We start from the raw sequence: 13,224 nt of genomic DNA, 5'->3' as shown, positions 1-13,224 counted from the left end.
AGCAAGTCCATGCATGCATTAAGAATCTGGTCAATCTGTGTAGAAGGATGACCAACCCTTTAACTCCTATAGTATTACTGGACCAGAGGCCTATCCACTAATTTAGACAAGTTTTTCTTTGAACAACCCACCACATGGGAGATCAACCCATGTCAAGCAGTTTGAAGCAGTACTAAGATTGTGGTCGTCGTTGAAATCCGATCGAACAACCTTTTAAAAAAACCCTATTACTTTTGGCCTGTGCCAGATATATATATATATATATATATTTCATGAATCTTGCTGCATTTTACCCCCCACGAGAAAAGAGTGATAGGGACTCGTGTCTATATTAAATATGAACTCTTTGGTCATGAGGGCCTCCAAGGTCGCGTGTCTCATTCCTTTATCCAAAGCTGGAAACAGTTAAGTGCCCGAGAAGAGGTCCAAGAGCTGCAACCCTACATTAAATTCACCTATTGTAGTTAGCCTTTCTCTGATCTCTCTCTTTATGTTTAGGAACGCGAGAGAGAGAGAGAGAGAGAGAGAGAGAGAGAGAGAGAGAGAGAGAGAGAGAGAGAGAGAGAGAGAGAGAGAGAGAGAATAAGTTTGATACTTTTGCCAAATCTCAAGCCAAACTCAACTAGATAGGTAAGTTTGACACAACCTCTCAAATGAGTTACTGTCATGCTCAAACTGGCATTACCCATTTTTCTTTTTCTTATTTCCCCTGTTTCGAGAAATAATCTGGGAAAATTCAAGGTTTTGACACAAAAGGTGAACCTAGCTCTCTCATTCAGAAGGCGCCTCTTAATGAGTCACTGCTCATGGCTTTGTACATTGTATTTGTAACCCTGAAATGAGATCTCTTGTGATGCATTTATCATGCTGCTTCTGTGTTATTAAGTAAGCTCTAATCCAGGTATCAATTGCATGCCTAGCTTGTAGGACCAGCTAGTCTCTCTCTGTCTCTGTCTCTCTCTCTCTCTCTCACACATACACACACACACAATCCCGAGAGAGAGAAGGTCCCAACTATCAGCCCAACTTGCAGTTGTGCACAGTTGCAGCAACATAAGAATGGAAGGCCAACCCTACTAACCTATAATTGAGGCATCAATATCTTCACCCAGCCAGTTCTATGAACTAGTTAGATATATATTGAAACTCTCTGTCTCTCTTATCTCACTTGAAGAAGAGAGAGAGATAGAGAGAGTGCTACACACATTATATAGAGGGTCCAATCACATTCCCAAGTGTAGCCCTTCTTTTCATGTCCTTATTCTTCTTCTCCTCAACCACGGACATTGCTGCTGTCCCAAAACAACAAGAACTAGATCGAATTTCAGCGCTGCCTGGACAACCACAGGTGACATTTTCTCAATTTTCTGGATACGTTACCGTCAACGAGCAACGTTGACCGAGCTCTCTGCACTACTGGTTGACAGAAGCCACAGCTTGTCCTGAGAAGAAACCCCTTGTTCTTTGGCTCAATGGAGGTAAAACTTTAGCTTCTATATATCTCCCATTGTTTTTCCACCTTGTAATCCTTCTTCTCCAAGTAATTGACCTTGATCTTGAGCTTGGTTGAATTACCACTCGCTTAGGATTTAAAACAATATCCATAGGTAGTACTTGTCAAAACTAAAAATTACAGAGCAACGTCCTAAGTCTTTGTTTCTACTTTTTAGTGCATCTGGGGAATTTGGTAGAACTCCAATATACCCTCCATTCGAAGCTTGCGGAAACCCTTCATTAAAGGCAGTTATGAGTACTCTTTTACAAAATAAATGCAATGTGGAAAAGTCGTAGGGAATGCAAGGACAGTAGCATTTAATTATGGGAATCAATGAAATTAGTTAAGTAATTAGTTCCCCAGGAAATTAGTTGAGTAAACCAATGACCTCTTCCAACGACTTTCAATAATTTTAGCATCAACTCATGATAAGTAAAAGTAAATTTTATATTGGTTTAGCTGAGAAAAGGTTGCCCCACTTCTCTCCCATTCGCCCATATCTCGCCCAAATCACGAGGCAGCTTTGGTTTCTATTGTGCTTTTTTGTAATATTAGATTCACATGCTTGATTTTTGCTAGGATTAAGTCAAGAGCCCTGCTGTGTGAAAAATGATCTCTGTTTTTTTAGGATCACTTTGTTAATTTTACTGCTGCAGAATATTTATGGTTTCTTTTTTGGTTCAATTGTGGTAAAATATTTTCCAGCTGAATAGGTTTACTAATGAGCATATGATAGGCCTGAATGGTGGAGTATTACATAGGACTAAATGAGTAGGAGAGCTTAAGGTAACAACAAAAGAATGGATACTAGGGTTCAGAGTTTAATTTTGGTAGAAGTTCCTGTTGTGTATGCTTTGTGTCTTCTGTTTTGGAGCTTATGAAGGGTTCTTGTTGTGATTCCAATTAGAAGGATGTGAACATCTTAACACTGTAATATTACCCAACAAACATGCAGAAAATAAACACATAAGTGAAGAGAAAACAGAAGGTTAAACCTTTTCAAAATGCAGTTTTTGTTTTTTGTACTTCCTTGTTTTGGACAGATTTGGAAATAGAATGCTAGCTACTGCTTTGGTGGCTTATAACGAAATGCTAGTACCTTTATAGGTGGTGTATGAGGTGATGTATGACCTTGTATGATCAGTTCTTGAAGGTGGTCAAATTTTGAGATGAAGAACAGAAATGGTTCCATTTGCACCATTACTGTTCGTTGGTTTGGGGTATTTATTTGGGTGTTTATATGGGTTTAAAACATGAGTAGATGGCCTATAATTAGAAGCATAATTCATGCACACACATACAGATTTTTTCAACCATGTTTGGATTTTTGATATATGTGGAATTGGAGATGTAAGGGCCCATGGATATGTTGGGTTTTATTGTTGGGTTCTTGCTTTTTATATTGTAATTTGATCTGATTTTGGTATTATATTGATGTGGGCATTCAGAATTTGTGTATTGTGAAGATGAAATGTTTTGCCATGTGGTTATTTTTAACGTGTTCTTTTCTTTTACCATGGTCTAATTTTGTTTTCTAAACTTAATAAGTTATTCTTGTCCTGTTTTGTTACATTTTCTGCACTGTCTGTCCTATTTTCTTACATTCATCTTTAAGCTATTAGTAAATAGCTGTAGTTTAGCAAAAATCAAGATATACCAAGTGGATCTTGCAATTGATGGTTCTCCCCTTATAATATTGATTTTACTTTGTTGATTTTTTAGTCATAATTGAATTTATCCTATAACTTGAATTGGCAAGTGAAGAACCAACCTGTTTGAGTTTGTTTTTCAAGAGGTTATTACCTATTTAAACTGTTTAGCTTTGATGAATAATAGACAGGCATGTAGAAAAAATATTCTACATGCCTGTCTTGGCCAATTCTTGATGTTTTAGCATCTAAGCATGATTTCGCCAGCTGTTTTTCATGTTGATTGTGTTTGGGGAAAAGGCTTACTTGAAAGCACGTGTATGTTGGCGTAAGTTAGACTTACATGTAGCCATTAAACAACAAAGATTGATGGTGTCTCATTTTTATCTAATACACAGCGCAAGTGTGTTATCTTGTAGAAATAACAAGATTGTGTTATTTCTACATCTTTACATACTTTTTTATGCCATGAACCTTGTGAGCTCTAAAGTCCTCTTACATGTATAAAAATAATAATTAATACGCTTCATTTTTCTTTGTAGGAAGAGTTACACCTGAGCACCGGTGTGTAATTTTTAGCTTTTACATGATGTTCTCTTGATCTTCTTACAAGAAAACATATACCCGACGCACATGTAAGTCTTCAACTGCAGTTGTTTGTGTTCAATATTTTGACCAATATATTGGAGATATCATCTGCAATAGTTTGTCTTTGTGTGTTTGTATGCAATTGGTCGGCAAAACAAATATTGGATTTGTAGAATAAAATAAATCCAATACACAAAAGTCATTGTATAATATAGTGGTTGTGGATCAAAGTGGACGCAGTGGGAAGTCTCCATGTTTGTCATTGGCCATGTTTTATTCATGTTTACTACTAAATGTCAATATATACTTAACTCCACACTTGGCCATGTCAACTTTCAATAAAGTTACAACTATGAATGTAATTTAAATTATGAAATTAATTTAGTAGACTATTTATTGCCCTGATGAAAGGAATTAATTAAGATGGCTCTGTCTGTCTATCATGAGTCACTTTTCAATATTGTGTGGTTGACTTGAACTAATATATATATCTTATTGTCACAAAGGTATTACGATCGACGATGCATATTATATATATATTCTCAAAGTTCTTGTCACATGTATCGCTTCTAACATTAAATCTAAAATCTAACCTAAGATGTTAGATCAGCTGATTTAATTACTTCATGCATTTAGCTAAATTGATAGGAAAAAACAACTTCCTTATAGAGAAATAATGTGATCTAATCAAGTTTTCAGATCAGGTTTTGTATTTGAGGCCTTAATTTGGGTACGTACTATGACTACAGTACGTATACTTAACATGTATATATATATATATTTATACAACATGGCCAATAATACAATGTATAATGTAGAGTTTTTGGCGGACTTGGTAAATATTTTACCATTCAAGACATAATATGTGATCACCATGCATTCTTTTTTTACTTATCCTCGGATAATAAGATTGTGGAGAGGGAGAAACACGGAATCTATCTAGCCTTGAGCCACCTCTACGATTAGAGTTACATATATCCTCCCCCCCCCCCCCCCCCTCCTCTCTCCCCAACCAAAGGTAGATCTACCAACTCCTATACTTAAAAAAATATAAGCTGGTCGAAATATCCTCCATTACTAATGACATGAAAGAATTACCCTCCATCTCACTAGAAACCTATGCTAACATCAACTATGACCTATGACCTATAGGCACCTCCCTTCAATATCATTGACCTAACACATGTATCGGATCCTTACATGTACATAACCATTCAACTCCATTTAAATAGTTCTATCCCTTCGATACCTTTGTGATTTCCTACATCTCCTTTCGCAATAAACAATTACAAACTTTCATACAGTCCTTGATCTACCATTTATACTACTCATATGCCTTGCTTAACTTGTACAGTTCCCTGCGACCTGACCATATGGATAAGGCTTGGATGCATATTGGAGATAGAATGCATTCTAACGATTACGCATCAGGCGTTAAACAATTCATGGATATGGCGAAGGCCCATGCATCGGGTAGAGACTGCATTAGGTGTCCATGTAGGAGATGCCGAAATCGATCTTTCCATCCTTTTTCAGTGGTTGAGGATCACTTGTTCAGAGTAGGGATAGATCCATCTTATACGGAATGGATCTTCCATGGCGAGGAGGAAACTTTGCCAGACACCACATCTTCTGACGAAGATGGTGATGCTGCCTATAACGACAATGACTACATTGATGATGTCGACGAGATGTTAGATGATATCCGTGTGGGATCCTTTATGAACAATTCTGGTATAACAGAATTTTTTTCAAACGGGGGTCAAAACCGACACACCTCGTCTCCTCCTTTACACCTTAACTTCGACCAGTTGCTAGACGATGCCACTCAACCACTTTATCCTAGTTGCACAGAGTTCTCGAAGTTATCATTCATAGTCAAGTTGCTTCACATAAAGACAGTTGGTGGTTGGACTGTGAAGTCGTTCGACATGGTTATAAAGCTTCTGCAAGCTGCCTTTCCTCATGCTTTATTCCCTGACTCATATAACGAGGCTTGTCGCTTACAGCGTGGTTTGGGCTTTACTTACACAAAGATACATGTATGCCCAAATGATTGTGCCTTGTTTTGGAAGGATAATGCCGATAAAGATGCATGCCCTAAATGTAATGCATCTAGGTGGGCCTCAAGCACAACTAACCAAAAGAGGCTACCCCAAAAAGTCCTCCGGTATTTTCCTCTGAAGCCGCGGTTGCAAAGGTTGTTTATATCTCGGAAGACTGCCCAAGCTATGAGATGGCATGTAGAAGAGCGTGTTGACGAGCCCAACTTCATGAGACATCCTGCTGATTCTAGGGTATGGAAAGACTTCGATAACAAATATGAGGCATTTGCCCAAGATCCTCGTAATGTCAGACTTGCTCTAGCAAGTGATGGGTTTAACCCTTTCAATAACATGAGCAAACCGTACAGCATTTGGCCAGTTTTGCTTGTGCAGTACAACTTGCCTCCTTGGTCATGCATGAAAGATCCATACTTGATGATGTCATTGTTAATCCCTGGACCAAAGGCACCGGGAAATGATATTGACGTGTTCTTGCGTCCACTAATAGATGAGTTGAGAGAATTATGGGAAGATGGAATTCAAACATATGATGCATACAAAGGCGAAATGTTCCTATTGAGGGCAGCGTTGCTCTGGACAATCAATGACTTTCCTGCATACGCAAATCTTTCAGGCTGGAGTACAAAGGGTAAGATGGCATGTCCGACATGTAACTTTGAAACAGATGCATTATGGTTGAAGCATGGCCGAAAACATGCTTATATGGGCCATCGTCGGTGGTTGGGCATAGAGCACAATTGGAGGAAGAAAAAAAATGCTTTTAATGGAAAGGATGAACGCCGTCTCCAACCTAAAACCATTGCGGGACAGGCTTTAATGGATCAATTACATGAGGTCTCCAACATCCAGTATGGTAAATCAACAAAGAAGCGGAAACGTACCCCGAATGAACTTAATTGGACTAAAAAATGTATCTTCTTTGAGCTTCCTTATTGGTTAGACTTGGGATTGCGGCATAACTTAGATGTCATGCACATTGAGAAAAACATCTGTGATAACGTTTTGGGAACCCTGATGAATATTGAAGGCAAAAGTAAGGACACTGTCAATGCGCGTAGGGACTTGGAAGATCTTGGACTAAGGAAAGAATTGCATTTACAGCATCAAGGTAATCATACTTATATGAGTCTTGCATGTTACATGTTAAATGGAACTGAGCGAAGAAGTTTTTGTGCACGTATGGCAGAAGTCAAATTTCCTGATGGTTTTGCCTCAAATATTGCCCGGTGTGTCAACGTTAATGAAGGAAAAATCATGGGAATGAAGAGCCATGATTGTCATATCTTTATGCAATATTTGTTGCCGGTTATTATTGGTGGGTACCTACGACCAGATATTAGGGGAGCTTTAATAGAGTTATGCTCATTTTTCAAAGAATTATGCTCACGAACACTAGACACAAGGGTGTTGGAAAGACTTCAAGCTAATATCCCCGTCATTCTTTGCAAATTGGAAATGATATTTCCACCGGCATTTTTTGATATCATGGTGCACCTTGCTATTCATCTCCCAGATGAGGCATTGCTAGCAGGCCCTGTTCAGTACAGGTGGATGTACCCTTTCGAGAGGTATCTGGGTAAATTCAAGCGGTATGTCCGCAACAGAGCTCGTCCAGAAGGCTCAATTGCTGAGGCATATGTTCATGTCGAATGTCTGACATTTTGCTCTATGTACCTTAATGATATCGAGACTAGACATAACCGAGAGGAACGAAACAGTGACACAGTTGGGCAAACCTCCCGAGAGTCAAGTTTATCGGTTTTCTCCCAAAAGGTGCGCCCATTAGGGGCAGCAAGAGTGGAAAAATTACCAGACGCACTGTTGGCCAAGGCCGAGTGGTACGTTCTTAATAATTGCGCAGAGATTGAAGACTATATAGAGTAAGTGCACGATTTATCCACAATTCAGCATTTTATTTGTCTCAGCATTTGTAAGTGGATAACTTATTTTATTGGTGGATTTGGTTTTCGTAGTGAGCACTATAACAAGATGAAAGAAGAGGACCTTAGCAACATTGAGCGAAGGCACCAAAGTCAATTCCCAACGTGGTTTAGAACACGCGTAACATTCACTATCTTTTCATTTATAAACATTTCCCGTTATTTAACCTTTGAATTGACTTCTTTATTGTTTTTTTTTTCAATCAAATATCCATGTTAGATCGCCGAGTTGCATGCTAAGATTCCCCCCGAGGTGACCGATGACATATATGCATTAGCATGTGGTCCAGATCCACTGGTCGCATCATATTCTGGGTGTATAATGAATGGAATTCGGTTTCACACGAAGGAACTCGAGGGGCGTCGCCGCACCCAAAACAGTGGTGTTGTTGTCCATGGCGACCATCAAGGATTGCCAGTGGACTTCTATGGTGTGTTGCAGGACATCATAGAATTACGTTATTTAGGTTGGCGTAAGTGTTTTTTGTTTAAATGTGATTGGTGGGACATTGGTGACATGAGAAGGGGGATACACATTGGGGATCACTTAACGAGTGTCAACACGTCTAGGCAATGGTACAAAGATGAGCCTTTCGCTCTAGTATGCCAATCGTTGCAAGTTTTTTACATAAAAGACCCGACTTTAGGGGGCAGTTGGCACGTCGTACACAAGATAACAAATAGGAATGTTTACAATATTCGACACAATACCTCCGAGTTGCATGAACTTGATGATGAATCCGACGTTGGTGAAATAGACGATGAGAGTGACACTGATCCTAGGAACTATGGCTGTGTTAATGAAACTAATTTAGTAGACATGCTCAATCCATTGATCCGAGTAAATGAAGACAACTTGCCCGTTGATCCTTCAACACTGTCACATGAGCATTTGGCTGAAGGAAGTGACGATGAGGCCTTCATTGATGATGAAGACATTAACGACGCTTTTGTGTTGGAGAACATTGATGAGGGGGATAGCGATGGTTAGTTGAATCTTGAATCTTTTTAGTTATTATATAGATTTATCCTGATGGTTATCTTATCCTATTTTTATGATAATGGTTTATCTAATTATAGATAATGTTAATCATTAAAAACCATAGCTATTTATGTCATTGAATGCTTTTAATTTGGATATTCTAGCATACATGCACTAGGTGTCCATGATGGTATATGTTACACATGCTTTTTATTATGGGAATAAAAAGAGTATTATTAATTCACTATCATGAGGGTATATATTTTACCATGGGACTTATATTGATGTGTTTAATAATTTATATTTTGTGTGTTTGCAGAGAGCGCCTGACTTTACGCATTGGGATATCATCTCCACACTTGAAGACTGTGTGTGTAAAGGCATTATTTCGCATAAACATGGCCACTGTCTGTATGCTTTCTTTACTTTGACTTGCAACGTTGGATTTTGGTTCTCAACCAGTGCTGGCCCCATGCTCATTCAGAATGTTTACTATATATGAAAGCCTTATATTTTTGTCAAAAACCCAACTTGACTGAATTAAATTATTAAGGACTCCAACCATTACCTTTTTTAACTATTAATGTTGTTGACATGAGTAAAAGGTGAGCAGCCCAATACACATGATTTATACAACTACATATCAGTCACTGCAACCTATCAGAATTTAGTAGCACAAATGATAGTGCCTGTTAGAAAGAGAGATTGAACATGATATATAAAAAAAAATAGACTGAATATGATATATAAAAATAATGGACTAATCCAACGTTCATCTTTCTAATATGGTCAAGGGAAGATAGATGTGTACAATTGTTTATAGCTGATATTCAGTTTGTTAGTTTGCTTGAACTCTAGTAGATAAATGCCTAGTAAAACCAGCAATGTATCTACAAATGATGACCACACCCACTAGTCCATACAAGGTCTGTTTATTCCCTCAAATGTGACTTTTATAATATTACTGTTAAATCTAAAATATACATGTTTCACCATTTTTTTCAATTTTCTTTTTGCTGATAAAGGTTAGTGGATTTCTAGGCTGTCCATCATGTCTATCCTAGTCTTACATTAATCCAACGTTCACATGGAAGCATCTCAATATTAGATCTTTACTCTAAAGAATTCATTCTCACATCTTGCTTGGTGAATATAATATTTCATGTTAAATATTCAAAAATATGCTACATTACTAAATGAGATTGGGCTGGAGGACGCTTGCTTAGTGTTAATTACAAATATTGGCCATTGCAAATGCACGGTTGTGAGGTCAATTTCAAACTGACCTTACCACAGTTTTTCCAAATGGTACATGTCTGGACAGGTAGGTCTCCAGATTAAACAATGATTGGATGAAATCATGTATAAGAAGATGGGTTTGAGGAAGAATTTAAAATGCCCATGGAGGATCTAAACTTACCACTAGTTATACACTTGGGTATCTCGATTATGGTATATGGCAATTGTGAGTACACGTCTACTAGTTTCTTAGGTGCAAAGAGAGGTGACCAATGTGTATGTCACCTTTGAACAGATGGGACATACCATACTAATTGCCATATATAAACCAGAATCAACACTACTAATGATTTCTCACTTATATACTAACAATTTAGATCTTTAAAATGAAAAATAAAGAGTGACAATGAAGTACTTTGACCTTTCTCACATATATGAAAGGTTTGTTGCTTGGATGCTGGCTTTTTTAATTCCGTGGCAAATTTGTTGTTAGATAATGGTGAAAATTATTTATACATAAAAAGCCAAGTCACATGCGGAATTGTAATATAGAATAGTGGAAATGTATATGCTAATATTAGAAAAGACAACGTTTTGGAATGTGTCTTTGTTTTTGCGCCCATTGGGTTTGAGCAAATGGTACATTTTATAATATTTTGCACTCAAATATGGAGTAAAAGGGCATTAACTAGAAATGTGATAACTAAGGCATAAAAGGTCATTAACTAGAAATGTGATAAGGAAGGCATAATCTGATGTTATGTAATCGCTGTAGTTTGCACTCAAACTGTGGATTGTTGTTGTAACCGTTGACAACAAATCACATGATGATAGTGCATCGGCAAGATATATTTCTCAAAGTCAAAACGTCCATCGCTAGCATTAATGTCTCATTTTCAATTGCCATGGTCCATATATGTTTTAGGTGCAAATTTAATTCCCCGGTAATCTTTTGGCCAAATGGAAGGAGTATTTATATACTCTGTGAAAAATTAGACATACTTTTTCACAGAGTAATGTACCATGTATTACAATGAATTTAATAAAAAAAATTTCATTGCAATATTCAGTATCACTTACGATCTACCATTTATAATTTACATAAGTAGGTCTACAAAATGGATGTGTTGTTGTAACATGAAATCTTTGAAAAATGTTCATGTACTAGTTTGAGTAAACAAGCTTCCCAATTAAAGATACATCATATGTTGCATAGGTAGAATTATGAGAATGAGAAATTTTAACACGTTAGCAATAAAATCCAATGTCCAAAACATACTGAACATTTACGTTAAGAAAAAGTGCACGATTTATTTAATTCATTTTTTCAATACTTCCCCACAGGTTGGACACAAAGATACATTTCCGGCAGCCGGGCCCCAATTTATATGAAGGTGCATGTATTTCGCAATATTAATGTTTTATTTTAATATACTCATATTCACCAATCTACTTTAGAGCTAACATGTGTATAGAAGAATGCCGGATATGTACCTTAATCAAGATATAAAATTTGTCCAAATTTATATTTGATTGGTATTTGGAGTCTACCATATACTTAATATATGTACAAGCGGTATACCAACTATATTCATTAATCAAGATATAATGAAGGCAGAGATTTTTATTTTATTGCATAGTGGAGTCTACCATATACTGCCCATGTGTATAAAATTCCATTTTTATTTTATTGCATAACGGAGTCTAACATATAGTCAACATGTATAAAAATGGAATGCCATTTGTCTTCATTATTCAAGATATAAAATTAAAGGGATTTTTATTTTATTTCATATTGGACCACATATACTTAACATGTGAACAAAACAATGAGATATATCTTCATTAATCAAGTTATAGAAATAAAGAGATTTTTATTTTATTGCATATTAGAGTCTGCCATAGACTTAATATGTGTACAAAAGAGCTGCCAGCTGTCTTTCATTAATCAAGATATCAAATTGATTAAGATTGTTTATTTAATTACATATTGGAGTCTACCCTAAAACTTACATGTGTACAAAAGACTTAACATGTGTACAAAACAGCTGCCAGCTGTCTTGGAATCATCAAGATATCAAATTAAAGTTTTTATTGCCTTTTATTGCATATTGGAGAACCCATTTTCCTCGACATGTGTACGTACACTAAAATGCTGCCAGCTATCTTGAAATAATCAAGAGATCTAATCAAGTTTTTATTTCCTTTTATTGTAACTTGGAGAACCCATTTTCCTCCAGCTGAATACGTACAATATTATGTGTACTAAAATGCTGCCAGTTGTCTTGGAATAATCAAGATATCAAAAATAAGAGTGGTACATTTATTTTATTGCATATTGGAAGACCCCATATACGTAACATGTGTACAATGTTCAGCCTTAAAAGAACTGCCAGCTGTCTTCATTAATAAAGATATCAAAATAAACTGGCCATTCTTGTGATAACCTTTTCAAAATACTACATGTATTTTCGCCCAGCTCTTACCAAGACGTCAAATGATTGTACTTAATTGGCTCTTTTACATGTTGCGGCATACGCGGGAAAGTATTATTTGGAAGAGGCGGGATTTTAAAGCCTGGAAAGTGGTGACTTGGTGCCAGTCTATAACTTCAGAAGTGACAGAAGCTGTACATCAAAATCTTCGTGGGTTCCAAAGGCCAGTCCATTCCTCATGCTCTGGGTTCCAGCAGGTTGAAGGAGTAAGGAAAGAAGATCTAGAAGTGGGTTTTGAGGCTGAACCCCAAATTCCTTGTACGCACTGTGGTATTTATATCACTAGACTTTTTCAACCAGTTGGCTGTAGACCTAACCAACAAAAAGCTGAGCAGAAGGTATGTTTTTTCTAACCCTACAATAACATTCTTTACTTTTCTTTGCAAAGACACAAATGCAATTTTTTCTGTGTGATATAACAATGGAACAAATCAGGAAAATATCTAAACCCACATTGTATCTAGCAAATTTCTGAATGTTGTAACTGAACTATTAAGAGTTTTTCAGCTATGGGTTGATGTAAGAAAGATATTGAATGATGAAATGGATACTAGTGTTTCAATAAAAGATTAAATAAAAATTTATAGAGGCTTGAATATATGCTTAAAGGTGATGTTGTTAACATGCCCTAAACATTATACACTAGGCATGTAACTAAGTGAATGTGAACCCAGGGAGCAGCATCTTACCTGCTGGATAGTGTGTTGCACACACCTCATTTTTAGTCATAATTTTTTTGTCAAAGTAGATGGCTTGAGATAAGATAAGGA

The 13,224-nt window shown here is 36.8% G+C and overlaps 1 protein-coding gene across 1 annotated transcript; it reads left to right on the top strand.

The window, feature by feature from the left end:
* Window positions 1-5,105: 5,105 nt before the first annotated feature.
* Window positions 5,106-8,729, top strand: LOC122276952. Its single transcript, XM_043086838.1, has 3 exons — window positions 5,106-7,678; window positions 7,772-7,859; window positions 7,959-8,729. Exons 1-3 carry the CDS (start codon window positions 5,106-5,108, stop codon window positions 8,727-8,729), a joined length of 3,432 nt encoding a protein of 1,143 aa, XP_042942772.1.
* The last annotated feature ends 4,495 nt before the right edge of the window (window positions 8,730-13,224 follow it).

Source organism: Carya illinoinensis, chromosome 9 (assembly GCF_018687715.1).
Source record: "Carya illinoinensis cultivar Pawnee chromosome 9, C.illinoinensisPawnee_v1, whole genome shotgun sequence".
Classification (NCBI taxonomy): Eukaryota; Viridiplantae; Streptophyta; class Magnoliopsida; order Fagales; family Juglandaceae; genus Carya; species Carya illinoinensis.
This window is presented reverse-complemented; position numbering and strand designations above follow the sequence as displayed.